The sequence below is a fragment of the Phodopus roborovskii genome, unplaced genomic scaffold (genome assembly GCF_943737965.1).
Source record: "Phodopus roborovskii unplaced genomic scaffold, PHOROB, whole genome shotgun sequence".
In the NCBI taxonomy this organism is placed as follows: Eukaryota; Metazoa; Chordata; class Mammalia; order Rodentia; family Cricetidae; genus Phodopus; species Phodopus roborovskii.
The window spans coordinates 1,371,863-1,397,175 of NW_026126646.1; the positions used below are offsets into that span (position 1 = coordinate 1,371,863).

At 54.4% G+C, this 25,313-nt stretch overlaps 1 protein-coding gene across 2 annotated transcripts; it reads right to left on the bottom strand.

Annotated features, from left to right (window-relative positions):
- Window positions 1-1,317: 1,317 nt before the first annotated feature.
- On the bottom strand, window positions 1,318-20,642 carry Tmem201 (transmembrane protein 201). 2 transcript variants are annotated; one of them, XM_051173829.1, is made up of 11 exons: window positions 19,991-20,140; window positions 14,883-15,003; window positions 14,061-14,255; window positions 12,956-13,132; window positions 11,591-11,940; window positions 10,906-11,112; window positions 6,019-6,251; window positions 4,057-4,128; window positions 3,292-3,585; window positions 2,590-2,727; window positions 1,318-1,785 (listed from the first exon to the last, which is right to left on the bottom strand). In XM_051173829.1, exons 3-11 carry the CDS (start codon window positions 14,217-14,219, stop codon window positions 1,679-1,681), a joined length of 1,737 nt encoding a protein of 578 aa, XP_051029786.1. In that variant the 5' UTR covers window positions 14,220-14,255; window positions 14,883-15,003; window positions 19,991-20,140; the 3' UTR covers window positions 1,318-1,678. The 2 variants fall into 2 exon arrangements, with proteins under 2 accessions (XP_051029786.1, XP_051029785.1); XM_051173828.1 differs by lacking the exon at window positions 19,991-20,140 and adding an exon at window positions 20,412-20,642 and having other exon boundaries at window positions 1,323-1,785; window positions 10,906-11,109.
- Between the last annotated feature and the right edge of the window lie 4,671 nt (window positions 20,643-25,313).

Genomic DNA, 25,313 nt, shown 5'->3' on the forward strand with positions numbered 1-25,313 from the left:
CGGCCTGGCACAAGTCAAACACGGCCTGGCACAAGTCAAAGGTTGGCATGTTTTTTTGTTTTAAGATTTTTTTTTTTTTGCTTTTGTAAAGAAAAATAACGTGTTTTATGTATGAATCAAAACATTAAGTAGAAGCCCCTTGTGGGTGCACAGGGCGCCAGGCTGACCTGCTGGCCTGCAAGAGGGAGCGGCCAGTTTCTCCCGGGTGCTTCCTCAGGGCAGGGCACAGGATGCTGGGGAACAATTTGGTTTCAATAGACAGGAAAAAAAAAAAAAAAAACTTGACACACCCACTATACAACTGCAGACCAAGGAGTCCCACACCCAAGCTGGAACCTTTGGTGGCAGCTGGACTCATGGAGCCCTAACCGCACGCTGGGGTGTGAGACAACCCAGGATGTCATCAAGAGCTCCTAGGGCAGGAGTGTGGAGGTCAGGTCAGGCCACCTTCCCTACAGTTAAAAAAAAAGAAAGAAAAGAACTCTAGAAAGCACCCAAGCTTAACAAGCGGCCTCCTGGCAGGGAGAGCGGGAGGCGTGTTTTAAAGCACATGCCTCACCTGGCAAAAAATGTGTAGAAAAATAAAGTTACATTTTATCCCTGAATGACAGTGAAGACCCTTCCCTGCCCCATGCCCCTCCCCCACAACAAATCCCAAGCAATGTAACACAAAGACACACATATACACACTCACACACATACACACATGTACCTGGGGCCAAGGCCTGGGCTGGGGGATGGGACTAACCCCCACAGGCACATGTGACCCCACAGTATTGAGAAGGGTCAGTGTTAAGTCAAGGTCCCTCCTCCCTCCTCATGGGACAGATGTGCTCCACAGGCCTGCAGTGTCCCCAACAGGGAAGTGGTTGGGCATGGAGGCCAACGAAGGTGGCTGGAGCCACAGGTGGGGGGGGGGGGCAGGACGAAGGAGAGAACAGTAGGGCCTCAGAACTGAAGGACACAGGGGTCTCGGTGTGGGGAGGGGTCCAGTCTCATCTGAATTGGCAGCTCACGAGGCACTGATGGGCCGGGCCAGGACTCTGGATGACGTGCGTGCGCGGCGAGAGTCTTAGACAAATGGGCACGGGCGGTGCTGGTGCTCTCAGGGCGACAGAGCTACTTGCTGAGAGTCACCAGAAGTCACAAAATAGGTGTGAGAGGCAGGAGTCGGGGACAGGGGACACAGGTACTTAATGCAGCCCCAGGCTCCCCGCCTGCTCAGCCCTGGCCAGAGCCAACAGTCAGGGGCAGGGTGGGCGCCAGGGCCGCTTGCCCCGGAGTGGGCAGGTGTAAGGATGAAGCGACTCAGGGTTCCACATGTCTCCCAGGGGTTTTCTTCATCTGGTTTTGGCGGGGCTCTGGTGTCTGGGAGCGGAAGATGCGCCTCTGGGCAGCGGTAGGGCAGAGGCAGCCCGGCTGGTCCCTGCTGCAGCGACAGCACCCGTGTCCCTGGGGCTGGGCAGCTGTCAGAGATCCCTGGCTTCAGGGTCAGAGTGTCAGCACCAAACACAGCTGATATCTGCAGTCTGTCCGGGGACAGCAGGTATCCTGAGGTCAGGGACTCAACCCAGGGGGTCAAGGGCCCTGGTGTCAAGGCAGAGACAGAGCCCCTCAGGGAGGGGTCTGAGCGGCAGTGGTGGGAGCAGCAAGGGCCTGGGCCGTACCCTCGGGGCAATCAAGGTGACCGGCGCAGGCTCTGGTACAGGTAGGCTGAGGTGAACAGTGCATTGATGGTCAAGCTCACAGCCAGGAGGCCCCGGACAACAGTGGGGCCAACACGAGCTGCAAGCAGGACATAGTCAGAAGCAGTGTGGCTGCCACCCCAACCCTCATGTAGGGTGCTCAGATCTACCCCAGCTGGCCAGGCCACATCTAGTCTTCCCTCCAGGAAAGTCCTCCCTGCTTGGAGGACCTGGCGCTCTCCCGGGGGTCCCGGTTGGCCCTGCTTCTCTGAAGGTCTATCTTTCCAGAACCTACCTGTGTGGCCACATGGACCTTACATCAGACTGTCTGTGACTGTACCCAGGTAACAGGGGGGCAACCAAAGCACCCATGCTACAAAGGAAGAAATGGGGGCTTGTGGGGGACTGCCAGGCTCAAGTCTCAGAGGTGTGAAAAGTAGACTCAGAGCTGGGAATGGTGGCATGTGTCTATGATCCCGCACTGGGGAGATAGAGGCAGCAGATACGGAGATTTAAAGGCATTTTTAGCCTAGTGAGTTCAAAGCCAGCCTGAGCTATAGGAGACCTTGCTTAAAAACAACATAATAACCAAAAGTAGAATGAGGTCCCAGGTCTTTTCATCATGGCCTCAAAGTCACCAGACCAAACTCCAGATTTGGTTCAGGGGCAGGAAACCTCACTTGCTGACCTGTCCCTTCTGCTACCAGTGTCTTGTCTCCCCTATGTGGGGGAGGTCACCAGGATTCACGGATGGTCTCACATCCCACCTGTCATTAAGCCAGGCCCTGTGCCCAGGCCCACAACCTGCTACCACACTGAGACTCTCCAGAGAAGTGTCATCCTGGATGTCTTCAGTGGCCAATGAATGAACATCTGGGATCTGTTCTCCCACCCGGCCACAAACCTTTCCAGGGAGCAGTCTCCTCTGAGCACCCTTTGGTGGTGGTGTCGACCACACAGGTGGAGGACTGTGATGAGTCATCCTCTTTCTTGATGGAGTGGCTGCTGCAGGCACCGTCTCTCGCCAGCATCGATCTCATGTCTGCAGAGGGAAGACACCTGCTGTGCCCACAGCTCAACCCCAGGACTTCCCAGCAGCTCTGCTTCTGTCCTAGGGCAAGGTCCTCGAGTTCTAACTGCTCATCTCCTCTGAGCAGCAGAGGGCCGGGCCTTATCTGGACTCCGTGCTGAGGTCAGGTCAGGGCAGCACTCAAGTGTGCCGACTGGCACCAGCAAGTGCCACAAGGCAGCGAGGCTTGAGGCTGAGGGTCAGAGCGGCTCCAGGGCTATGGACCATCTGCCTGTCCCCTCCTCTACACTGCTTAGCTCATGTGGTCAAATCTACCCACATTTACAGACCCAAGAAAGCCACATACTCCGTGTCAAACACTAAATTCTAACAGGGTCCAATTAACTTTTAAAAATGCTTGGTAGACAACGGAAGCACCCTTGACAGGCACAGACTGACAGCACACATCAGGCTTCCGAAGGTCACTTCTAAGAGCAAAGGGTAAAAGCACCCATTGGAGAGGATCCAAGGTCACCAGAATCACACGGGTATTTGACTACAGAGGCCCCATTACACACGCTTCAGGCCCACACATACCCATGTTGTGTTTGGTGTCCTGCGTGCGATTCCTTTGGGGGAGCTGGGGAGGCTCAATGAAGAGGCTGCCGTTGGCCGGCGAGTGCTCCTCCGAGCTGCTGGGGGTACTGGGCGATTCCCCGGGGGTTGAGAAGAGCAGCAGTTTCTGCCCTTTCAGGTTGAGGCGGGCAGGGCTGATGAGGGGCCTGCGGTGGCGCAGGGAGCCAGAGCTGGAGGCCACGGAGCTGGCGACCGAAGGCGTTGGGGAACGGAGAGAAGAAGAAGGGAAGCTGCCCGACAGCAAAGAGAAGTAATCTGCAGAGGGGGGATGGAGAAAAAAGTGACCAGATGGGCATCTGCACAGTGACACTGACGTTTGCCACCGCCCACTGGGACCTCATGAAGGAAGGTAAGGTGCAGGCTGTGGATAAGTGGGAAGCCCTACAGAAATCTGAGGGAGGAGGGGCTGCGGCCACACCAGAAACTGAGCAGCAGCGGGGGAGGGTTGGGATGTCCTAGAGCCTTGCATCTCTTAGACCTCCCTGGGCTGAGCTGGACCAGCAAGAGCAAACTCTGCTCTGCGGTCAGCTGGCCTGAACTCTAGGGCTGCAACTGGCACCTGGCTCTATCTGTAAACACAGCATGCCGCTGTCTGACCCCAACCTCCCCAGCCTAGGTCTAGAACAGTTCCACCGGCCCAAAAGCTCGCGGTTAACCTGCCTGGGGGGGGGGGTGGCTCCTGGAAACAGCTTTCCAGTCCCTTCTGCCTGCTCTCCTCCTCCTTACCTGAAAGAGAAACCTCCCCAGGTGGAGATACCCGAGATGGTGGGCGGCTCCCACTGAACAGGTATCCTGAGTCTAGGCAGAAAAAGAAATGCAACATAGCCAGACCCGAGGGTGATGGCCACCACCCTCTGTCTCCACATCCCTGTCATGCAGTACGGCATGCTTCCATGGAAACAGGTGCTGCCATCCAGTTAAGTTTATGGGTAGAGTCACGGTTAGGCTTGGGGTTAGGGTGGTGGTTATGTTTAGGGTTAGGGTTAGGTTAAGAGTTAGAGTTTAGGTTAGGGTCTCAGTTTCAGGTTTCCTTGGTCAGGTCCTTCCAAGGACCCCACACCATAGCTGTCACTTGACCATAGCTGTCCCCTCCCTGCACAGCCAGCGGAGGCCTACCAGCACCTTTAGCTGTGGACTGCCTGCACTGCCCTCAAGCTTCATGAAGAGCTTGACACTTGCTCTGAGGAACAGGAGGGAGAGGCTGGCACTATTCTCTTACAGGAACCTGGCTCACAGGGTAACCCAAGCCTTCACACTAATGACATTGCCATCTCTACCCATCCCTACTCCAAGGCCTAGACTCACAGCCCTGCTCAGCTCAAACACGCACTCCTGCAGTATACAAGTGTTTCTGGCAGGGAGATCACTCCACCTGCACACAGCAGGTAGAGAAGCAGCCTGAATCGAGGGGCCTGGCAGCCAAGCTCACATCCAGCTTTGAATGCAGGGGGACCTTGAGCAAGCCACCAAAGATTGGGGTTTTCACGAAGTTGTCAGCGGAAGCCTGACTAAGAAGAAGGGGGATGAACCAGAACCACATTCTGCCCTAAGCTCACTCGACATCCAGAAAGCCACAGGACACTCCTGAGATCTCAGGTAGGTTCCCAAAGGCAAGTGAGAATTGTCATTAACATATCGGGATTAAACGTGTTTAAAACTGGGTATGGGGCTTGACAACCTGACCCCACATATATGATCTGGCACTTGCGTGCGCGCGCACACACACACAAAGGTCTGGCACTTGTGCACACACACCCCTGCCCCAAAACTTTAAGAACAAAATGAGCAAATAAGTCATCTTCCTAGCAGATTCTACTAGGAAAGAGGGGGAAGACAGAGTCCCTCCAGCCAGGGCTGGGACTTGGTCTCTTCAGGCTCCCAAAGACAAGCAATGAACAAAATCCTTGCCCTGCAGGTGCACGTCTTCCAGTAAGATGGGGAGAAACACTCTCTGAGGACTTTTAGGGAAGGGGCAGGGGTAGACACAGGGTTACACATACCCCAAGCTGGTATCAAACTGGCTATATAGTTGGAGATTGTTGTAATTTTTAAAAAGTGGCTCTAGAGAGAAAGACCCCACTTAACAGAGTTCAAGTGGAGAGGCTTTTTGTTAAGGAAAACGGGGAAAGGGAAGGGAGACCAGCCTCCCGGGACAGGAGCAGGAGAGAGGAAAGAAAGGTGGGGGGGGGGGGGGCATATCCTGTATGAACTTCAAAGGCAGGCCAGTACAGATGCCTACATACTAACAAAGATGACCCCAACTTCTGATCCTCCTAGCTCTGCCTTCAGAGCTCCGGATTTACAGGTGTCCACCACCAATGCCGGGTCTTTACAGTGTTGGGGATAGAACCTGGGACCTTGTGAATGCTAGGCAAGTACCCTACCAACTGAGCTACATCACTAGTCCCTTTCTGAGCCCTTTAAATATATCACTTCAAATAACACAACCACTCACGAGGAACATTCTCCTACAGGCCCATATTTTAAGGAAGGAGGGAAACAAGGGGTATGATCGCTCAATGTAGCTGCTGAGCAGGCTCACTGGGTCTGAGCCCGGCCGGCCCTGCCCATCTATCTCCTCAGCTGGAGATGGAACTAACTCTTTGGAATTGCCCCATCTCCTCCTCATAGGATCTCCGCCCAGCTGTCCTCAGCCCGAGTCTGTCACCAATACTTGCAAGGTCTTACCTGTCCGGGTCAGAGAAGGTATGGTTCCCAGTGACAGGGCCCGGCTGAGGCGGCCTGGCAGCGAGGAGGGGGAGACCCGTCGGGGAGATCGGAACAGCTGCTGCTTGGTGAGGGGCAGGAAGCCGGGTGGAGTGGGGATGAACAGGGATGCCGGTGAGCTTGTGATGCTTGGGCAGGACATGGCCAGGCTAGGGCTGGAGGGGAAAAGGCCGGCAGAGTCTCCTGAGAAGTACCTGCAAGGACCCACGGGGCACAAAGAGTTGCGAGTGAGCCCGGAGGACCCTGGAAGTAGCCTCTGCACACTCCCAGGACATGAGGTGGGCCTGAGTTGGGGGTCCCAGAGGAGGCGTGCGTTAGTTGAAGCAAAGGGGCAACTGTCCACTGATTAGGAGCAGGTGGCTGGGAGACGCCAGCATGACCCACCCCATCCCGCATGCCCCCTCCGGCCCCTCAGGCTCACTGCAATCTACCTCTACTATGAGTCTCAGCATTAAAGTGACACTGTTACCCTGGCCGGTCTCATGCCAATCCCCTTGGTCCTGCCTGGCACTCAGTGAGGCTCACTGGACTTGGGCTCTTCTGGCCACCGCCATTCTTTGCCTAGAAGCTCCCAATGGAACGGCTAACTCGGGGACACTTTGGGTGGTTCCCAACTGGGCTGGGATGCTGCTATTACCTCTCTGCTGCAAGCCTCACGAGGCTGCCTCCCGCAGCACAGGGGGAGATGGCCAGGCCCAGAAAAGGCTCTTAACAGTGTACATACCAAACTCAATCTTAGAAAAGACCCCCGAACAACTATCAAGGTGCCCGAAAGACAGAAGGTGACAGTGTCTCTTTAACTCGAGAACAGAACAAATCACACAACAGAACCTGATGGCCGCAGGCCAGAATATCAACCATGCTTTTGATTAAGGCATCCAATTACAGAGGGGAGAGGGGCAGAGTCAGTTAATACATTAGTCTGCCATCTGGAAGAGCTTCCGGTATCCAGCCTTACCTCAGTCCCAAGGGACAAATGAGCCCAGCAGACAATGTGCCGATGGACGGGCTGGTAGGGTCAGACCTCATGGTGAGCAGGGGTCGAGGTCCCCATGCCGTCATAGCTGAGGGCTAGGGGCTACAGCTAGCCAAGCTCCGTACTACCTTTCCCCATTATTTTCAGTTTTGTGAGAGAACCGTATGTAGTCATATGGTGAGCGCCCAGAGAGATGACCTTCCCAGTCTCTTGCAAAGCACCATGAAGCCACCTGAACTTCCAGCTCATGTTTGGGGGACACAGGGAGTCAGGGCACAGCAAAATTGCAGCGGGGCATTCGTGGTGCACCCTAGCTCTGCTCCTTTGGGGGCTGCTGGAAGCCCCCACTCTCACTCTAAGACTCTGGGGAGTACTGTGCCTTAAACAGAAAAGCTGGGTTTTGTGGGATGGGGTTTGCATCGGTGGTAGAGTATTTGCCAAGTGTGTGTGTGTGTGTGTGTGTGAGAGAGAGAGAGAGAGAGATCTGAGTTTGATCTTAAAAAAAGTAGTTTATCTTTCCATTTTAGGATTACAAATGAGTCTGGCAGGACCTCAATGAATGGCTCAGAGGGGATACATGGACACATTCAGGCACTTAAGGGCCAGTAGAGGTGAGGCTGGAACCTGGGTACCACATGCTTGACTGTGTGTGTGTGTGAGGCCCTTGAGAACTTGGTGGAAGTTGTGGCAGGTGTCAGTCAGCCTAAGCGGGTGCATGGGCATGACCAAGCCCTTCCAGCAGGTGGCAGCAGGACACCACACTAGGCCTCCTGTGCCCACCCACTCCTGCATAGCCAGGAGCCGGGTGACCTTGGATTAGGCAACCCCAAAGGATCAGCAAGCAGTGGGGTGCAGGAGGAGGAGAGGTCCCAGGCAGGCTGGGCTACAGACTCCTGGTCCCAGAGGTCAACACCAAAAGCTAGGCTGGACCTCGCTAGCATATCCCTGTTCTCTCCAGCTCTGCTCAACCCTGAGGCCATGCGGTGGTCAAGCCTGGGCACAGGGATGCCGTGGGCCTTGAAGCCTCTGACAATGTTAGCATTGTGAGAGAGGTCTTTGGAGGTCTGTTTCCTCTGGCTGTGACACCAGGTGGCATCATCAGATGAGTGGATCCCAAAGGTGGGAGCCCCGGGCAGCGTCCTCTGCAAAGGACCCAGCAGCACTCCTTTAGTGAGTGGTCTTGGATGCCGGCACACTCCAACCCAGCGCGCTCAGTCTCCTGTTTCCTGGGAGCCCTGACTGTGAGGAGGGCCATTAGGCCAAGGCTGGAACTCACTAACCCAACCCTGAGGGAGCCACCAAGAGAGCAGCTGCTTAAGCACAACTCATTCCCATGGGAAAATCATTGGGCAAGACAAAGGAACAGCTGTGCCCTGAGCCATTCCCTGTCATCACCAGCTCCCGGCCCGCTCCCGTGTAAATGCGAAGCTCCCGAAAGCCACCCAGCTCCCACCCTGGCACCGAAGCCTTTCTGAAGGACCATGAAAGAAAAAAAAGACGCGGTACCTGGTGCCAACCGGAGTGAGCGGGTCCAGGAGGCATTTATTGAAAACACAGCATTCAAAACATGACGCTATGGCCAGCGGTGGTTACAGTGATTAGGGTCGCTAGACAATTAGTCACAATCCTACTACACGACACAAGACTTGTACTGGGTGCAGATAAAGACATGGCAGGGCTGATGGGCTGGCTAGGGGAGGGAAGAGGGTGTTTCTGGTGCTTACTCCAGGGCAAGTGTTACGGCAGAGTCTGCTGGACCAGAGCGGGGACCCCAGACCCAGGTGAATACGGTAGAGTCTCCCTCCTTCATTTTTCAGGGATACGACCTGTATGAACCTGGGATGATCCCACTCTGACCAGGGATGGCCTGGCGGTTGTCCCCAGTCAACAAGCCGCAATCCAAAAGTGCCCACATTTTCTCAGCTTCTGCCAGCGACACCAAAACACGCTGGCACTTTCTCCAACTAACACAACTTTAAAGGACTATTAATATTAAAAAGTAACACAAAACTCTTTAAAACACCAGGAGCCTTTGTTCCAGCATGTTCTCCACGCCCACCAGAAGGTAGGAGCAACATGCTAGCAGGGATCCTGGCTGGCCAGAGCTGGCTCTGTGTATCATAAATAATTTAAATACATATACACACAAACACAAACACACCCTGCTTCTATCCAATGCCAAGAAAGCAGAAGTAAGCAGCACCCTACTGTCAGCCTCTCTGAGGGAGAGCGCCACAACATACACCAGAGGACGCGCAGACTGGCTCCACCACCTGTCGTGGCTGTATGTCCCCCCCCCCCCCCAGTTTCTTGGGAGAAAGCGACAGGCAAGTGTTCCCTGTTCTCTAAGGCAGCTGTGCCACACAAGGTCATCAGTAGCAAGCCCACATCCCAACCATGGCCTCATGGCCTCACCCACACCTCTTCAGAGGGGCTGCCACACCCTTTACCCAGTGCAAAGTGAGCCCTGCAGCGCCAGAAAGAAGCCCCAGCCTGCTGACACTTCGGCTACCCACACATGGGAGCTGAGTGAGACACGGCGGCTGTCTGGTTAGGAGGTCAGAATGGCTTTTATGGACCTTCAATCAGGCTTATACTGTGGGCCTGAATGCCGCTCTCCAGTTTCCCATGGGGTTCCAAGAAGTCATCTGACAAAGACCTAGCAGCAGATGGCCATGACCGATGTGACTCCATTCATGTGCAACCTGCTTTTGCCCTCCCTGGGTTCTGGTACAGAAGGCAAAGGAGCCTGCAGCTTAGTGGGGTTTATGTTAGGAGACAAGTAGTAGGGACAACGCAAAGGAGGGTGCAGTCCAATCAGAGGCCACCAGAGGGCAGTATGCCAGGTGGGTATAGCATTAGCCTATGCTCCAGGTGAGGCCTTAGAAGATGACGTTCACGGACAATGGCCAGGCCAGGTGGTGGACCATTGTCACCAAGCGTAAGCTACCTCATGTGGTCCTCAAATCCACTGAGGCCACTACCCCAGGGCCCCACAGAAGTACCCACTTCCCACTTAATACGGTTAACCAAGGGTAAGGGACAACAGCGGTTTGATCAGAACCATGCAGCTAGTAAGGGCCTGATCTGTGGCCCTTCCCCTAAGACTTTTAGGGGTGGCATCCTAGGAAGCTGTGCCTGAAAGGAAGGTGAGGTTGAGGCATGAGCCTGCAGCTGCCCCTAGATAGTGTGAGGCCGAAGCCTTGGCCCCCTCCACAAACTCTTCAGGGAAGCCAGCCACTGATGCTAGAGCGGGACAAGGTGGGAATGACTTGGAGCTCCTGATCTGGGACATCCCCGTAGGACAATCCATCCTCAAGCCTGGCGGGCTACAGGGCCCTGTGGACCACAGTGCACTGTATTCTCCACTCCTCCCCAGGAAAAGACCCAGGAAGGTCTTCAAACAGGGAACTGGGAATAGGTGTTGAGAGGGGACGAGGGATCGGGAGGTTCAAGGGCTGAGGGGGCAGCTCTGCTCTAGACCCAGCTCATGCTGAGAGGCCATGGCCTTGTCACCCAGCCAGTGCCAAGCAAATGACAAGGGTAATTGGCCAGTCTGCACCCTCACCTGGAGTCAGAGCCAGTGGGGGAGAGCTGAGACAAGACAGAAGCGCCTGTAGCTAAGAGTGAGCATGGCTGGGAAGCAGGCAGGTCGCCTGGGGGCTGCCTATGTTTAGATCCCCAGGGCTATGAAAGGGTCTCAGGCCAGAGGTTGTGAGCAGCTACAGGGCATCTGGGAGCACCGGCATTGGGGGTTGGGGGGCAATGGAGGGGGCAAGCATGAACTCAAGGCCCCGCTAACGGGGTGGGTAAGAAAAGACAGGGTCCACCACCTGGCCTCCCCCACCCCCAGTCACTGCTGCTTCTCTGACCTTCGGGGCCGGGACCTCCGTGGGCCTGCCGCCTTCCTTGTAGCCACAGCTGCGGTGAAACCCACCAAGCAGCACAGGGATGTGGTGCTGAGCTTGAGTGTGTCCAGCCAGCTGGGCGACGCGGCCTGTAGATACTTCTCTGCCAGGTGCAGCCCCAGCAGCAGGGCCCAGAGACAGCTGGAGAAGGCATCGATGCGGCGGAGCCTGCTGGAGACAGCAAGGTGAGTGTGTGCCCCGCGGACACTACCGACCACCCCCCTCCCGGGCCCCGCCACATCCTGCCCCACACCCCATCTCTCAGGGAAGAGGCAGAGTGAGGCCAGCAGAGGTCTGAGTCCACACAAGGTATCAAGGCTGCCCTGCACTAAGAAAGCCAGGGCTCCTGCACCTGTCGCCTCGCCTGGGGACTGAGGTAGGAAACCATCCTCACTTGAGCTCCCACAGCACCGGGGCAGGTGGCGTCTGTTACTCTGATTTTAGAGATTGCCAGGTGACTGGGCCCAGCGGCATTGCCATCTGCAGTCCCGTGCTGGCCTCCTGGCCCCCGGAGAACTTGGACAGCCTTGTCTAGCTGCATGGAGTTCAGGCCATAGCAGGGGACCGGCAAGGCCTCCTGGTCCCCGCCCCCGGGCAGCGATGCAGTGTGCAGACCTCTGCCCGCCCATGCCCAAGCTGCCACACATACCTGATGCGGCCAGCCAGTAGCATGGCCAGCAGGCAGGTGAGCAGCCCCACTGCCACAATGCCGGTCTGGTGGCTCTGTCCGAAGGCCCAGGCCTCATGGAGCTTCTCTGTGGTGTGCTCCGGCAATAAGCTCAGCAGCTGCTGCCAGCCCTCGGCCTGAGTTGTAGTGTTGTCTGAGGCAGCAGAGCTGTTGCCCCCAGGAGGCAGGGCTGGGGGCAGGGCGGCCCCTGGGGCGGAGGGTTCACTGGGGCTGTACAGTGTAGTGGACAACAAGAAGGCACAAGCCAGGAAGGCCAGGGCACGCAGCAGGATGACCTGGAAGGGGGCCTTCATTGCCGAGGAACTGAAGCTCTGAGGGAGGGAGAGACGGGTAAGTGAGAAGCCAGAGAGCCACCATCGGCCACCCCTGTGCCCACCATGTAGGGTGGCCAGGGCTCAGATACTTAGCGGTCCTGTTTTTATGCCCTTGCCTTAATGCTCAGGCAGCCTCACTATGATGGTCACTGTGGGAGGGGCTCTGCTCCTTCTCTACAGAAACCCTTTCTATACACCGGTGACTTTATTCCAAATTTTTCTATCACTGTCAAGTTTTCATCAAAAATTCTTATGACACTTAACTAGAACTCAACTAAAATGTGCAGCTAACTCTGGATAAAATAAAAGTTGAATGAAAATTTCTGCTATTCAGTTACTCGGGTTATAAACCAGGAAGCTAGAATAAGAACTAAGGGTTTGAGGTCAGGGGCTGCCTGTCCTACTGAGCAGACACAGGTGAGCAGGGACAGATGTAGCATGGCCAAATGGTCAGTCTGGAAAGGACTCAGCGAGCGGACGCAGGCCCCGTCTCCGACACAGGTGGAGAAGGAACCTCCTTGTGGGGCGAGTCTCACTCGCAACACACTTGGTCTGACTCTTTTACCTCTTGCAGACAAGTGGCCATCACTACGCCACAGTCCCCTAACTTACTGTCTACAAACCCAGGCTATGTGCTTACATTACACACCGTGACAAAACTAGAGTTACTTTAGCCATATATTCTGGGGTCTGACCCCCGTGTGCCATGTGTGTAGCCTTGTAAGCATCTCAGCCTCCACGCTTGGTTCCCACAGCTGTGACCAGGAGCCACAGTGCCTACCGTAGTACAAGGCTGCCAGGAAGGACGGGTGCAGTAGTGTCTAGGAAGTGGAAAGTCAGCAGGGCAACCCCAAAACTGGGCTAAGCTACTCTTGTCAGGAAGGGGCCACCAGGCAGCTGCTTCTCAGGAATGGGGTCTTGGTATGCTGCGTTATGTCTCAGTCACTAGGGCCCAGCTCTCAGAGCATCTTCTCACACAGACTCAACACCCAAATACCCCATGGCCTCAGACCTGTCCATGGGCCTGGTCAACCTCCCGGCGCCGGAACTGGTGGCTGAGCAGCAGGGCACGCAGCTGGCGGTTCTGGTGCTTGATGTAGTACTCAACAGCTGCCTGGCATGGGCGGCACAGCTTGTACATCTGCTCCAAGTGGTGGCGGTACACCTCGATCTCCTCATCATACCTGCCCTGTAGGCAGGGTAGAGGGTTGGTGTCACACATGGGAACTGGGTTCGGATGCCGGCCCTGCCTGCGGGCTAGACAGTGACTTTAATGACATCCTGTAGCATAGGACCTGCTCAAGTGATACTCTCTAGGTTCTGGCAGGAGGATGACCTAGGATCGGGTCCCACCCTTCGCCTTGAGTCTGACATCTAAGTCCCTCACACCAGGGAGCTGACTGCTGGCTGAGCCCGGGTTTCCAAGAGCCAACCAGTCCTTCAGTTTCACTGTAGCTCATGGTGGAGGGAGATGCTCCCTCAGAGATGCATCAAGGTCCAGCTAGTACACCAGCGGGAATGGCTGTTAGTGTGATCTCTTGTTGGGGCATGAAGGAAAGTTACCTGCTGCTGCTCATCTTTCCCTTGTGGCCTCACCGTAGAAAACTCAAACCATTACATTTACTCATTTACTTAGTGTATGTATAAGCATGGAAGTGGAGGTCAGCGGGCAATCTGTGGGACCTTGTTCCATCCTCCCATCATGTGCACCCCAGGGATCAAACTTAAGATAATCAACCTTGGCAGTAAACGCTTTTGTCCTCTAAGCCATCTTGGCGGCTCTTCCTCTTGGTCTGACTCATTCCTGATTTCCCCTCTTTCCTAGGCATCTCGGAGCCTCAGGTGGATCTGCCTCTTTCTCCCAGGATGCCCTGCTAGGCAGGACAGACTAGCAAAGGACACCAGAATGTAGCCCCTAAAAAATTGCAGCCGGAGCTCAAGGCACAAACCCTTCTGGCCTGCCAGGCCCTGGTTTCCACGGTGTTCTCCCAGTGGTCACAGCAAGATCACCCCGAGCACGAGCTCGGCTCCAGCTGAGAAGGGAGCCACACACCCTGGAATGTGGGGGCAGCATGAGGTGAACAGCTATCTGGCCCTGCCCGCCCCTGCATGCTCACCTCCTCACGCGGCGTGAAAGCAGCCAGCTGCTTGATCTTGGTAGTCTGGTGGTGGCTGCACCTCCGGCACAGCAGGACCTGGCTGCTCACCCACTGCTGCGGCTGCGCGGGGTCCCGGGAACTTGGTGCACCGCTCACCACGTGGTTCAGGTGCTCCATGTACTGTGCCGGGATCGGCTTGTTGTAGTCTCCATTCTGGGCAAGGGAAGGCTCCTGGTCAGCGGGGTCCACTCAGGGACGTCAGGGGTTTACACAACCCTACTCTGGCTTTCTTTTCACAAAGAGCAGCAATTCCTTCTGATGCCACCTCACACGGTGGGTGGAACCCTAAACATCTAGGTGCTGATACGCCACCCAGCCTGAGTGTCAGGGGAGGCCCCGGAGCGCGCCTTGCCCACATACCTCACCCTGGTTTTGTCCCTGAGAGTCACACACACTGAGAACTAAGGCTGCAAGCTGGGCCTATGGGTAGGCTATCTGTTTTTACTAAGTTTCAGTAAAAGCTACATTCTGACACCCACACGCTACACGCTACGGTGGCTGGCCAGTCAAAGTCGAGACAGAGAACAAACCACCCACGAAACCGAAGACCTTCTGTTTGCAGCAACTGGGCTGCAGCCATCTTAGCTTTCACTGTGAACCCCGATCTTGCCACCTGCTGCGGTGACAAGTGGCCACAGCTCCCTGCACCTGTTCTTCCTCAAAGGGAGGCACGGTGGCAGGATCACAGTTAGAACACAGTGGCATGGTATGTGTAAGCTTGAGCCAGCTCAGCAGCAGCCTCAGCCCCGCCCACCCACCGCCAGCCTGCAAGCACCGCACCTCTTGGAAGCCGTTGTACTGCTCGCAGTGGGGGCAGTCCCAACAGTTGCGATTCCCATAGGGTACCAGTGTGTCCTGGTTGCAGAACCAACAGTTGACCACTGTATGTGTTGGCTTCACCCTGTGGACCAAGGACAACAGCATCAGCCTGGAAGACCTTGATGCAATCAATACACATATGAGCGCAGCAGTGGCATCCAAGGCGGAGGAAGGCCCAGCCACAGGAGGAAGTCATGGCAGACTTTACAGGAGGCAGCTGAGACTCACTGGCTCTGCAGAGTATCCACCTGGGAGCCCAGGCCCAGCAGCCCCCCATTTCCGGGTCTCAGATGGTAGGGTGGCACAAAGGCACAGGGCCAGGGCTAGCTAATCAATGGGCCAATGGCGATGAAGCTTAGGATCCCTGTTCTCCCACGAGGTCTGCTCCTAGAGTGCACAAGTCATGTTTTTGGAGAGTTCTAAGACTAAAGGGAGCTTTCTGTCCTTCCAGAAAAATTCCCTAGAGGAGAGAGAGCCAAGGAGGCCAAGGGGTGGGGACTGGTGACAGGGACAGTGACAAGTCACAGCTGCCCAGCCAGGGCCCAGCCTTGGGGGGGGGGGGCAGAGTGCAGGCCCAGAGTGGGTTTCACTGGGCACACACTGGGGAACAGGTGGGGCCTGCAGGGTAGTCCTGGCCCAGACGCTGGGGTCTGTGCAGCCCAGGGACTGAGAAACAATTCCAACTGTGGGGCACCCCACAGACAGCATGACTCTCTGGCCTTAGCATCCCAAAGAGAAGCTGGGTCCCTGGTGTGCATGTGTGTATGTATGCGTGTCCCCAGGAGACCCCCATTTGTCAAACTCAGCAGGTAAGCCACATCTGAAGTGGACCAGGCACAGTACCAGCTGCTTCCGGGGGTCACAATAATGCAGTGACAAGATGTAAGGAGCTATAAGGGCCACCTAGTGGGGGCCAGGAGGGAGAACAGCTTTGGAGGTGGGGCTCTCGTTCCTAACTCAGCCTGGCCAACAGCACTACTCCCTACCCACTGTGGGCAGACTAAGGGAGACACCCTGTCACCGGGGTAAGAACACCCCCCCACACACACACAGGCTTGCTCTTGGGAGCACTGAACAGTGTTCTAGACCAGTCAGTATCAATAAATTCCAGTCACACAGGATAGTGATGCTAGGGCTCTGTAGCAGCCCAGCCTCACACCTCCTACCTCAGTTCAGCAGGAAGGAGTGTGGAGGGGCGGCTCCGCGTTAAGATCACTCACTAGCCTTGCAGAGGACCTGAGTTTGGATCCCAGCATCCACTTCTGGTGGCTCAACAACTGCTCATAACTCCAGCTTCAGGGGAATCTGATGCCTCTGGCCTGCACAGGCACCTGCATGCATGTACACACACACACACACACACACACACACACACACACACACACACACACACACGACCCTGTACCACGGTCTCTACTGTCTTCCTCCTCAAATGAGTCGCACAGCCTTTGCCCTGGAGAGACCGTTGCTAGTACCTGGTACCTGACAACTTTACTGGCCCCACATGGAAAGCCATGCAGAACCCTGCGGCACCAGCTGTGGCTGGAGGTTTGAGAAAGAGCTCTGCTTTGGGGTGTTTGGCATTCCTGGGCAATTAAGCACTTACTTTGTGGTAATTTGTACATCTTTTATAGGCCTCTTTGTAATTATGCATGAGGCACGCCTCACAGCTGGTACTTAGGCAGCATGACCTCTCATCTGCCCCTGAGTCTGAGACAACACACCCACCTGGCCCTGGGGTTCCTGAGCTCTGCTGCATTTGATGGGAAAGGCCAACCTCTGGGCTTGCTCTGGGTACCAAAGACAGACAAGCAGGGACTGTGGCTATGGAGTGACAAGTATGCCAGGAAGCCCCTCCTACCCAGGAAGCCATCATTTCCACTCTGTTGCTAGGGAAATGGCTCCTGGCCTCTGGAAAGAGCCTGGTGTGGAAGAGGAAGGCGGGGGATTCATCCTCCCTGAAGTCAGAGGCTAATCTCCGCCGGGGTGGATGCTGCAACGGGGTGTTCTTTTGTGGCCAAAGCAACCATTGTTCTACACCAGAAGCCACCTCCTTCAGGGACAGTCCCCAAAGGTATGTGGCAGGGTGGCTGGCAGCATCTCAGCCCCTCCAGCACCAACCAGCGCCGCTGCAGCACGTACCACAGGCTAGGTGAGCATGAAACAGCCCCAGCTGCCACTGCACACTGCTGCCACCGTCCCCAGGCAGACCAGGCAGCTCTGGCTGCAGAACTCATGCAGGTTTTCTTTGGGGAAAGTCCCTTCATGTGTCCCTCAAACTTCTTAGGCCACTTTCCTCCTCAAGCTAACAACCTGGATTCTGTGATAAATCACATTCAGGGCATAAGGTGAAGGTGAGGAGACGAAGTGACCCTTTAACACAGGAAGGAAGGTGACTCGGCAGGGACAGCACCTCAGCCCATGGCCAAGCCCAAGTCCTATTTATTGCCATGGGTGGGTGGGGGACTTGGAAGCCATTTTCCCAGCTGGTCTCCTTGACACTTAACTCTTGGGATGTCAGAAGTAACTTGAAGAAGCCATGTTGGATGGATCCTTATAGAAGGGGACAGGGGCAACAACACGCCTGGTATCCTCTCCATGGGCTAGGAACACACATGGGGGAAACATGAACATGGGCCTCTGGTCAGCCCAGGATGTTTAGGAAGAGCCAAATTCCTGCCCCCCAAACTGCAGCACAGATGGACCAGTTAAAGTTCCCGCCCCAGGAACCAGTCAGGGCCCATGCTACACCACACAGAAGACACTGGAAGGGGCTCAGTTATCCTAGGGTGCTCTGAGTCTGGCAGTGTACCCATCTCTCCCTAAGGGGGCTTTGTCTGTGAGATGCAGGCTGGCACCTCAGCCTTAGGGACAGCTCAGTTCCACAGAGGCTCTCTGCTCTCCAAGTGTGACCTCACCAAACAGAAGAGTCCAAGGAGGCACATCCTGAGCTTCAATGGTGGCAGCATTGGCCTGCCGCTCTGCACAGCCTGGACCAATGTCACAGCAACGCCATCGACAACAGCAGAGACCCCCAAAACTGATCCCCTGGAGACAGAGGCAGCTAGGGGACGGACACATCCCCTCAGTTCACCAAGCATCACACAAGGAGACGAATGACAATTCACAGACTACCTGGCAACATGCTATCGGCCACAAACGGGAGCCCTGAGCAGCAGGGCCGAGGACAGGAGAGAGTGGCGTCCATTCAGCTGGACCGGCGGCTCGGAACTGTGAGTGTTGAGGAGAGCCCAGCCACAGGAGTAACTGCCACAGGACCTCTGAATGCTAGGACAGGCATCCGAGAGGCTGTGTCCTCATCTCCAAACACAGAAACTACGATCTCAATCAACACTGGCAGATGCCACAGGCTGTGCAAGCTGGACAGTGATGGGTGCCGAGGCGCACTCACAAAGGGCGAATCCCAAGTACATTATGTGCAAGGATAAGACACATCTGAGCAGTAGCGCGAAGAGTTGTGGCACAGGAGGAGTGGCCTCTCACCCCAGGTACACAGGAGCTGCTCGGCTGGTAGTGCAGTGTGGGTGTGAGACTGGGGGGCGGGGCGGGGGCTTCCATTCACAGCTGGGCGAAGAAGGGCCGTCCTGAGGCTTAGTTTCCCCAGCTGTAAGGTGAGAATGGCCTCCCTGGAGCTGCTACCTAGTGGCAGGTACTGTGTGCCACCCATCGCCTGCCCATGGCAGCTGCTCTCGTCATCAACAGTAACCAGGACAAGAAAACGCCATGGGTAAGGAAGCAGGGTGGTCCATTTGAGTCTCGAGGACTTCCCAGCAACCACTTTGGGGTGGGGGGAGTCAGGGTGTGTGTGTCTTAGACACGGATTCTCTGTATAACAAACAGCCTTGGCTGTCCTGGAACGTGCTTTGTCGTTCAGGCTGACCTCAAACTCAGAGACCTGCATGCACCTGTCTCTGCCTCCCGAGTGCTGGGATTAGAGTAGAGTGCCTCCACGCACAGCCACTCTTTAGCCAATTTTAAAACTCTGGAAGGACTGACCTGAACAGAGATAATGAGACGTTTTCTTCACATGGCTCCCCAGGCCCACAGTCCTGCCCTTCGCTATCTCTGTGCTTAGCTTGCAAACACCCACTCCGCCAAGAGGCCTTCCAAAAACAACTCCTTGTAGGCCCTTCCTTGGCCCACTCAACCCCCATTCTCCGCCACAGCTGATGGTCCCTGCCTGCCACAGCGCTGCTCCCTAGGAAGGAAAGCTGCAGCCCCTTGCTAAGCCAGTCTTGTTCCAAAATTGTGAGTGGCCAATTTACGCCCAGATGAGATCAGCGCTCATGGAGACAACGCACAGTACCATTCTGACACCAGTCTGTGGCAGTCAAACTCTCCACCTTGATAGTCCAATGCGAGTGTGAAGGATGCTCCCACTGCAGGAGTCCTCACCAAGGCCTCAGATTCCTGTCTCCAGCAGAGGGCAGGCAGGGGTGACAGGCAGTGAGGGACCCAGTCCCAGTCTGCTCTTGTGGCCACATGCCCTATCCTGGGCTTGGGACAAGCTCTGCTTGGGACCTGAACAGACTGCCCAGGCTCCCTGTTAGGTAGGCAAGGAGGGGACGGCTGCTTTGGGCTGGCTGATCTTACAGGCCCCTCTGACTTCCAAAAACTGGGTGAGAACGCGATGAGATGCTTGGGCTGAGATTCCTAGTCAGGCACTCTCTCTGTCTTCCCCTTCGACGTGACCCCCTTCTCCAGACACGGCTGACTTCCATTTCTTCCTCCTCAGAAGCCTCCTGTGACTCTACTTACCTCTAACACCTATCAGCCAGGCTGACATGAGCTCAAAGCACAGCTCCCTGTTGCCAAGAGACTAGGGACAAGTCCTGAGCTTTGCACATCCCTGGCTGTCCCCAGGAGGCTCCATAAACCCGTATATGTCCCTGTCCTCGGGAGATGTGTTTGACCATGGAGGCGAATGGCCAAAGGCAGCTTTGAGGACTGGGGCCGCGTAATCTCTAAGCCCATGGCAGCCACGGCAGGGCAGAGTACTGCCCCCAAATCCCTTCCAGACAGGTGTCAAAGGAGTACGGCGTCCTCACCTTTGGGTAGACAAAGTTCCCTAAATGTGTGGAGTGCAGGCTTCTGCCTCAGGCTGCTACTGTTCACACGTGCCTCTCCTAAGTATTCAGCTCGAAGGCTTCTCCGGGGAAGGCTTCGGTGAGGAGCGTTATTGCCATCGCATGCGGACCAGCTCATCACCCGACAGATGGGCTGCAGAGGCCCGGCAGGGCAGTACAGCCCGGGGCTCAGGCCTCGAAGGGAGGAGCAGGCAGGCAGCCCCCTCCCCCAGCCACGCACGGAGGCGGCTTCCGACGAGGTCTTTAGGGGGCGAGGGAAAGGAGGCGGCGCGGCAAGGGTCCCGCGCATTGGTGGGCAGGCCTGGTCCGCACGGGGACTCCGGCGTGGCCTGGCGGGGGCGGGGCGGCGGCCCGGGCCGCGTGCAGCGGGGCGCGCACTCACCTCCGCGCGATCCGGTAGAGCAGCACGCCGGCGGCGGCGCACGCCGTGATCCCCAGGCCGCCCGCCAGGCCGGCGGTGGGGTAGCTGGCCAGCAGCGCGCTCACTCCCTCCATGGCTCCCGGGCGGGGACGGCGGGTTGGGGGCGCGGGGCCGCAGAAGGGATTCCCGGCGGCCCGCGCGCTCCTGCTCGCGCAGTGACCTTCGCCGCTTTGTAGCCGGAGCGGGCCCGCCCCTTGACTCGGCGCGCTCCCGCCGTGCAGCCAATCGCGGCGCGGGGCGAGCCCGGGTGGGCGGGGCTCCGGCGGAAACGCTCGGTGCCGGCTCGGAAGCGCCCTCCAGCGGCCGGTGTTGGAAAGCCACGCTCTAGGGCTGGACGGAGCTCCGCCCGTGCCCGCTGCCTGCGCATGCGTGCATCCTGCGTCTTCCTGTGCTTAGTAGAGTCGGCTTCGTCCTGCTATCCGGAATGCTTGCTCCTGCTTTCCTCCGGTTAGGCCTGTTTTTCTGGCGTCCGACCATAGCTGGCCTGTGCCGCTCCAGAGGCCACAGTGGTTAAAAATTAGCTTGCACAAACACAAATGTCCAAAGACGGGAACTAGGTTGAATAATCACAGGGTAGGCGTGTTTGAGAACATAATGCAGCCATTAGAAAGAATGGCTGAGCGGGAGGTATTAGGCCTGAAGGCGTGGCACTTTATTATTTTTTTTATGTCGCATGCAGATAATTTTCATAGTATGCCAAGTTTGATGAACTCGAGCACTTCAAATCGATTTACCTCAGGGGGTGAGATCAAGGCAAGAGCCACGTTATCAAGTGCTTCAGCACTGATGTGAGCTAAATGACTGATCAAGAAAAACTCACTGAGGTTTAGTGGTGTGCGCCTTTAATCCCAGTGGAGGCAGGTGGATTGCTGTAAATTTGAGGGCAGCCTGGTCTACATAGTAAGTTCCAGGATATCCAGACAATCCAAAGACTACGAGAGGCCCTGTCTTTAAAAAAAGGAAGGAAAAATTCTAGCAAGAAATACTTCTATTACGTCGGTGGTATAGTGGTACAAACCTTTAAGCCCAGGACTAGGGAGGCAGAGCTATCCTGATCTACAGAGTGAGTTCCAGAACGTCTAAGACTATGTAGAGAGGCCCTGTCTCAAAAAAAAAAAAAAAAAAAAAAAAAAAAAAAAATTAAAAAGGAAATGCTTATATTTAATTACATATTGTTCCTGTGGAACACACACACTTTTATGAGTGCTTTGGATCAGGTTCTCTGTGAGCCATGATGGGCTGAGGGTCACCATAATCCCTTGCTTTCTGTTCCCAGTTCATCAGTTTGCATACCCACCCACATACCACCCACGCACGTATGCGCATTCGCAGGGCAAGAAGCAAGAAGCAGGCTGAGTGAAGGGAGTCAATGGGAATCACGGGGCTGGAGGGCTTCGCTTGCCCATCAGAGAATAGGCCTTTCCCGGCTTCCTTTGCGACTTCACTGGCTGAGTGTGTGAAGGTAGACAATGTTTGTCTAAGACAAGCCTGCACGCACGTCACTTACCATCTCAGGCATCCCAAGATTACTGGTACCTCCAAGTCTCAGGTAAACGGGAAACTTACGGACCCGTTTGGACTCGGAACCGCTACAGATTGGCCAGGTCCCCAAATGTCCCCCAAAGCCCATGTGATAAAGTTTTGGTCTCTAGCTGGTGAGGCTACTGGAAGGTGACAGATGGACACTTTTAAAATGAACAACAGCAAAAGAACCCTTTTATTTGTATGAGTCCTTTGCCTGCTGTCTGTGAACCACAATGGTGCCTGGTGTCCAGAGGCCAGGAGAGGGCATTGGGTCTTCTGGAACCAGGGGGAGATGGTTCTGAGTCATGGTGTGGGTGTCGAAACTTGAACCCACATTCTCCAGAAGAAAAGCCAGTGATAACAGATGAGCCATTTCTCTAGCCCCAAGTGGTGAAAACTTTTAAGAAGGTCCAGTAGATGGCCACTAGGGGTACATCTTGCAGGGGACTGGAGTTTAGTCTCCTGCTTCCAGGCCATTAGCTGGCTTTGCTATGCTGTGCACCTGATGTCATGTGCTGCCCCTCTAGAGGCCCCCAGACAATGGATCTGTCAGTCATGGACTAGAACTACTCAAACAGCCAACACAAACCTGTTCACCTTTTAAACAGACTACCTCAGGCATTAGAACCTTCAGGTTTCCTGGCCTCTTGGCCTTCCTTTATTCCTTCACCATCCAGGTGGAGGGAGACACATTCCAGGTCAGTTTTTCATTTGCAATCTGCGTCATCTCAAGCTACTCATGTACAGTCAGTCTCACCGCCGATGGCTGCCCGGATTAGCTTACATGGGAAAATACCCAAGTAAGCAGTGAGGGCTGTTAAAGCCAGGATGCATACAGATGTATGCATAAGGACTGTTGAAAGGTAATTAGGCTGCCTCATCGCTCTTACAGAGGACCAGGCTCAATGCAACAGACAAAGCATTCAGACACGTAAAACAGTAAGCCTCTTTTAAAATTTTATTTATTTTTATTTTATGTGCGTTGGTGTTTTGCCATGGGTGTTTTTCCAGGTCCCCTGGAACTGGAGTTACAGACAGTTGTGAACTGCCATGTGGGTGCTGGGAGTTGAACTTGGGTCCTCTGGAAGAGCAGTTGGTGCTCATAACCACTGAGCCATCTCTCCAGCCCCATAAAATAAATCTTTAAAAAAAATTAAAATGAAAAAAATCAAAACACATAAAATATTTAAAAATTATAAAAATAAAGTAATAAATAGATAGTCCTCAAAATAAATTAAATAATGAATTTCTAGGACTGGGTGTAGTGGTGAGCGCCTTCAATCCTAGCACTCTGGCAGAGGCAGGCTGCTCTTTGAGTTTGGGGCCAGCCTGGTCTACATAGTGAGTTCTAGTTCAGTCAAGACAACACAGATCCTGTTTCAAAATCAATTTTTCCCATTGCCTGCACTTGTGAAGCAGAAGGAATAAATGACAGGATTGCTCTAGCCACCACTCGAGTGATCTTCTGTACTTTATATCCAGCAGCCTCTTCCCCTTGCTTTCTAGCTTTTCCCTTTCTGCTATGGGTGTCTTTCAACGCCCTGGTGTAGGGAAGGCAAAATGTTTACTTATACTTGCTCATATAAAATGTACTTACCTACATCTAAAACCACAAGAGAGAGAAGCAAGCAGTCTACCCAAGTATGGTTCCACACCCCTGTCATCCTAGCAGTTGGGGAGGCAAAAGCAAGTGGACAGTTCAGGGTCCTCTTCAGCTACATAATGAGTTTGAGGCCAGCCTAGAATAAGTGTAATCTTATCTCAAAAAACAAAACAAAACACAAAAACGGACAAACCTGGGTTGGGGAGATGGCTCAGTGCTTAAGGAAGGGCACCTATTCTGAAAGAGGACTAGGGTTGGATGCCCAGCGCCCATGATTCAGTCCGGCAGGACCACACACCCTCTTCTAAACACCAGGGCCACACCAGGCACTCCCCTGTGCGTTTTGTATGAAGACAAAGGGTTGAGCAAAGCACTCATACATGTAAAATACAAAACAAAAACAGATAAGAACCAAAACAAATTAAGGAATCTAATTTTTAAACATTAGGATAAAATTATCCAGGTTTTACTAGGAGTATTAAAAACAGGGCCTGTTGCCTCATGCCACATCAAGCAGCTACGGGTTTCTAGGATGGAGGCCACTCTGTAATGCCTTCAGGAGCATGAAGAGGCAGTCACTTGCTTTGACTTCTAGATATACCCTGAAGCTAATACTGCTAAGGGGCTGGAGAACACCCCGTCTAGTAGACAGTAAAGGAACAAATGAAAATGACATATAACTGAAAATCTCCTTTCGCCATTCCCAGGGCATCTGCAGTTGGATCTACTTCTGAGTCAGCAGGCATTTGCTCGGCGTTCTGACGGAGACCCGAACTTCCTGTGTGACACTTGCTCAAACTACTGATTTTTCTGCCTCTCCTTCTTCCTGACACAGGGTTTTACATATAGCCCTGGCTGGCCTGACTCCTTATGTAGCTCAGGCTGGCCCTGAGCTTCTGGTTGTACTCCGGACGTTGGCCTTCCTGATCCCTATTACATTCCTATAAGTCAGGCACAGACTGAGGGTGCTTCTTTAGCATGCACAAAGCCCTGGGCTGGATCTCCAGCACCCCATAGACCGAGTGTGGGGGTGCATCCTAGTAATTCTAACACTCAGGGAGTGAGAAACAGGAAGATCAGAATTCAAGGCTTGCTGGGCATAGCAGTGCACACCTTTAATCCCAGTAGCTGGGAGACAGAGTCAGGCAGATCTCTGTGGGCTTGAGGTTAGCTTGGTCTACAAAGGAGTTCCAGGCTAGCCAGATATAAGGATTATAGTTTCAAAAGAAGAAACAAACACAAAACAAGTTCAAGGTCATCCCTAGCTTTGAATAAAATCCTAGTACTTATTTCATTTTGAGACCGCCTCAAAGTTTATGTCTGACTCTCCTGCTTCTATCTCCTGAGTGCTAAGATTATAGATCTGTAATCTGGTTAATTTCAGTTATTTAAAAAACCTTAGGCTGGGCAGTGGTGGCTCACACCAATCCCAGCACTCCAGATGACACTCTCCGAGTTCAAGGCCAGCCTGATCTACAGAGGCAATTCCAAAACACCCAGGGCTACACAGAGAGATCCTGTCTTAAAAAAAAAAAAAAAATTACTTAAACTAGAGGCTGTGGTGTCTCACCGAGAAGGCAAGTAGACGGTAAGCAGTTCTTTAAAACTGCCTTCAGTCCAAAAGTGGGGATGAGTACAAATGCAGGAAAACGTATAAAATGCAGCTAACAATATTTCTCGTCATGCCAGGTCTGGAGGCTGAGGCGTGAAAATTTAAAGTCTGAGATCAAGCCTGT